Source organism: Sinocyclocheilus grahami, unplaced genomic scaffold (genome assembly GCF_001515645.1).
Source record: "Sinocyclocheilus grahami isolate Dianchi unplaced genomic scaffold, SAMN03320097.WGS_v1.1 scaffold894.1, whole genome shotgun sequence".
Classification (NCBI taxonomy): Eukaryota; Metazoa; Chordata; class Actinopteri; order Cypriniformes; family Cyprinidae; genus Sinocyclocheilus; species Sinocyclocheilus grahami.
The window spans coordinates 451032-454148 of NW_015506073.1; the positions used below are offsets into that span (position 1 = coordinate 451032).

General features: G+C 34.0%; 1 protein-coding gene across 1 annotated transcript in view; it reads left to right on the plus strand.

Moving 5' to 3' along the window:
* egfl6 (EGF-like-domain, multiple 6) overlaps positions 1 to 3107 on the plus strand; it is a 20598-nt gene extending 17491 nt beyond the window's left edge. Inside the window, exons 12-15 of the mRNA XM_016248849.1 lie at positions 4 to 31; positions 125 to 220; positions 1762 to 2024; positions 2992 to 3107. Coding sequence (XP_016104335.1) covers positions 4 to 31; positions 125 to 220; positions 1762 to 2024; positions 2992 to 3099 — 495 coding nt within the window. The 3' untranslated portion in view covers positions 3100 to 3107. The remainder of the gene's footprint in view (positions 1 to 3; positions 32 to 124; positions 221 to 1761; positions 2025 to 2991) is intronic.
* The last annotated feature ends 10 nt before the right edge of the window (positions 3108 to 3117 follow it).

Genomic DNA, 3117 nt, shown 5'->3' on the forward strand with positions numbered 1-3117 from the left:
AAGGAGATCCAGGCAGCGCCGCTGAAGGAAAGTAAGTAAACTCTTTCAGATTGCATCCAAAACGCTTTTGTCTTTCCAGCATTCAGATGATTTGAGAAAGTGCTGTATGTGTTTATCTGAGCAGGATTCCTGACGGACTGTGACTTTGATCGCGGTGCGTGTGAATGGGTGCAGGATAATGAAGATGATCTGGACTGGACCATCAAATATCATGAAAACGGTACTAACTCACATGAGCATTAATAATGTGTCCAATGGGAAAATGAACAGAAGTCACATTTTTTTGTGTCAGTTTCGAATCTACTAAAAGCTGAGTCAATGTATGAATAACATTTTCCATATTTCTCAAAACCCATATTAATTGACCTCTAATAAAATAAAATAAGATCAAATAAAATGCAAAAAATAAATATTAAAGTAACTACAATAAAAAAAATGTATATGTAATTACTTAAATATTTTTAGAAATCTAACATTAGTGTCTAAAATAACAATACATTACTCCTAAATAAATAAATAAATCCTATAGCGGCGGCCAAAATTGTTAGAACACTTGGCATATTTCAGTTGTTTTTGTTGAATTGACCATTATAATACCCATAAAACAAACTACTGCCGGAACTAGCTGCGATGGAAGGAATCTGCTGGAATATTAAAAATGATGGACTGGCCCCCTCAAAGTCCGCATCTCAACCCCATCGAGCGAATTTGGGGCGAGTTGGAAAATCAACTGGACAGATCTATTGTAGATTCAGAGGAAAGCCTTTGGCTTGAGCTGCAGAAGGCATGGGATAACATTAGTGTTGAAGTTCTCAGGAAATATATTGACACTATGTCAGAGAGATGGGCTGCTGTCATTGCTGCAAAAGGTGGACATACCAAATATTAAAGTTAAAAGTGGATAGAAACAGTACGACTCACTTCATCTGATATTTGTTGTGCTCAGAGCAACCATCTGCATGTTTCATGAACATTATGAAATGAAATCATGTTTTGGAGGCAAAAAAGGTTAATATTTTCAAAACTGTCAGGTGTTCTAACAATTTTGGCCACCACTGTGTGTGTGTGATATATATATATATATATATATGTATGTGTGTGTGTGTGTGACCCTGCAGCACAAAAGCAGTGTTGAGTCGCTGGGGTATATTTGTAGCAATAGCCAACAATACATTGCACGGGTCAAAATTATTGATTTTTCTTTTATGCCAAAAATCATTAGGATATTAAGTAAAGATCATGTTCCATGAAGATATTTTGTAAATTTCCTATCGTAAATATATCAAAACTTAATGTTTGATTAGTAATATGCATTGCTAAGAACTTCATTTGAACAACTTTAAAGATGATTTTCTCAATATTTAGATTGTTTTGCACGCTCAGATTCCAGATTTTCAAATAGTTGTATCTCGACCAAATATTGTCCGATCCTTACAAACCATGCATCAATGGAGAGCTTATTTATTCAGCTTTCAGATGATGTACAGAAATGTACAAATTTACACTTATGACTGGTTTTGTGGTCCAGGGTCACTCACACACACACACACACATATACATATATACATATAAAGAGAGAGAGAATTTTTTATAAATATTTACAATATTTTTGACAGTATTGCGTAACATTTCCTCCTCTGGTTTGTTATAGTTACACCCCCCCTGCAATATTTATACTGTGTTACGGTCTAAAAACATTCTTTAAAAAATCCCAATAAATTAATTAATCTTGATCGTGGCTCTTTCTCTTTGGTTCTTCAGGAAGGGAATATTACTTGGCTCTCGACGGTCCTGTGGGGAACAGGAAGGAGCAGGCGCGGATGAAGCTGCTGCTGGATGATTACATGCGTCAGAGCAGCTTCTGTCTGAAATTTGATTATCGCATTCAGGGTCAGAACATGAGCGTCTTACGAGTGATGCTGGACAACAGCGCCGTCGCCATCTGGGAGAGAAGAAACCCTCTCAACCGCAGCTGGCGGTCAGAGCAGATCACCATCACCTGGACAGAAAACACTCCGGAGGCCGTGAGTTACAGTTATTCAGCCTGAGTTTTCTAAAAGTTCTTCATATTGAAGGGTGTGATATTTGAGCCACACACTGCAAAAAATAATTTTCTTCCTCAGTATTTATGTCTTGTTTTCCAGTAAAAATATCTAAGCATTCTTAAATCAGGATACATTTAGATTCAAAATGTTTTACTTTAAGTATTGTTTTCTGAATAATCAATCAAAAGTATGCCAGTTTATGCTTAAAATGAACAAATAAGGGAACAAATGCAATAACTAGTCTAATTTTTATAGCAGACAGATTTTTTTCTTGTTTTAAGCATAAATTCACTTAATTTTGATCATTTTAAGTCATTTTGCATCTCACTTTTCTTGTACTAGAAAACATGACAAAAATATTAAGATATATAGGAAAAAATTGAAATGATTGGATGGTAAAAAATGTACTTATTATTTGAACTAGATCTGGTCTCTATATATGTGTGTGTATAAAGTAATAAGTAACATATTTAACGCACAAACACACACACAAACAGTATGTTTTAAGATACGTTTATTTGTAATTATACTGTTATTTTAGTCACATTAGTATTTAAGTTTAAATATGTATTATATATAATCATATTAAAACTACACTCTAAAGAAAAAAAAAATTCTGCCAGGACGTTATTCATTAATTTAACAGAAATTTCCATTAACAAAACATAATGCAGTTCAAAAATCAAAATTTCAAAATTAAAATCAATTATATCAATACTGTACATTATGCCATATTCTTACAGATTTTTTTTTAACAGTGTAGAAAACATGACAAAAATATTAAGAAAATATTAGCATATGCTGACTTTTTTTGAACAAGTTACAAACAAGTTATCGATTGGGTTTTGAAATGTGTCTAATTGTTTGACCCAGATCTTGTTTTGATATTTTTTATGTTCTCCAGCTTATTACAGTATATTTATTAATGGTTTGACTGTTTCTTCAGATCATCTTTGAGGCCGAGCGTGGGAGGTCAGTAAGCGGAGAGATCGGTCTGGATCACGTGCTTCTGATCTCAGGACCCTGTTCGGATGATAAATCCGACATCTTTTAGTGGCGACACAAAGGACTT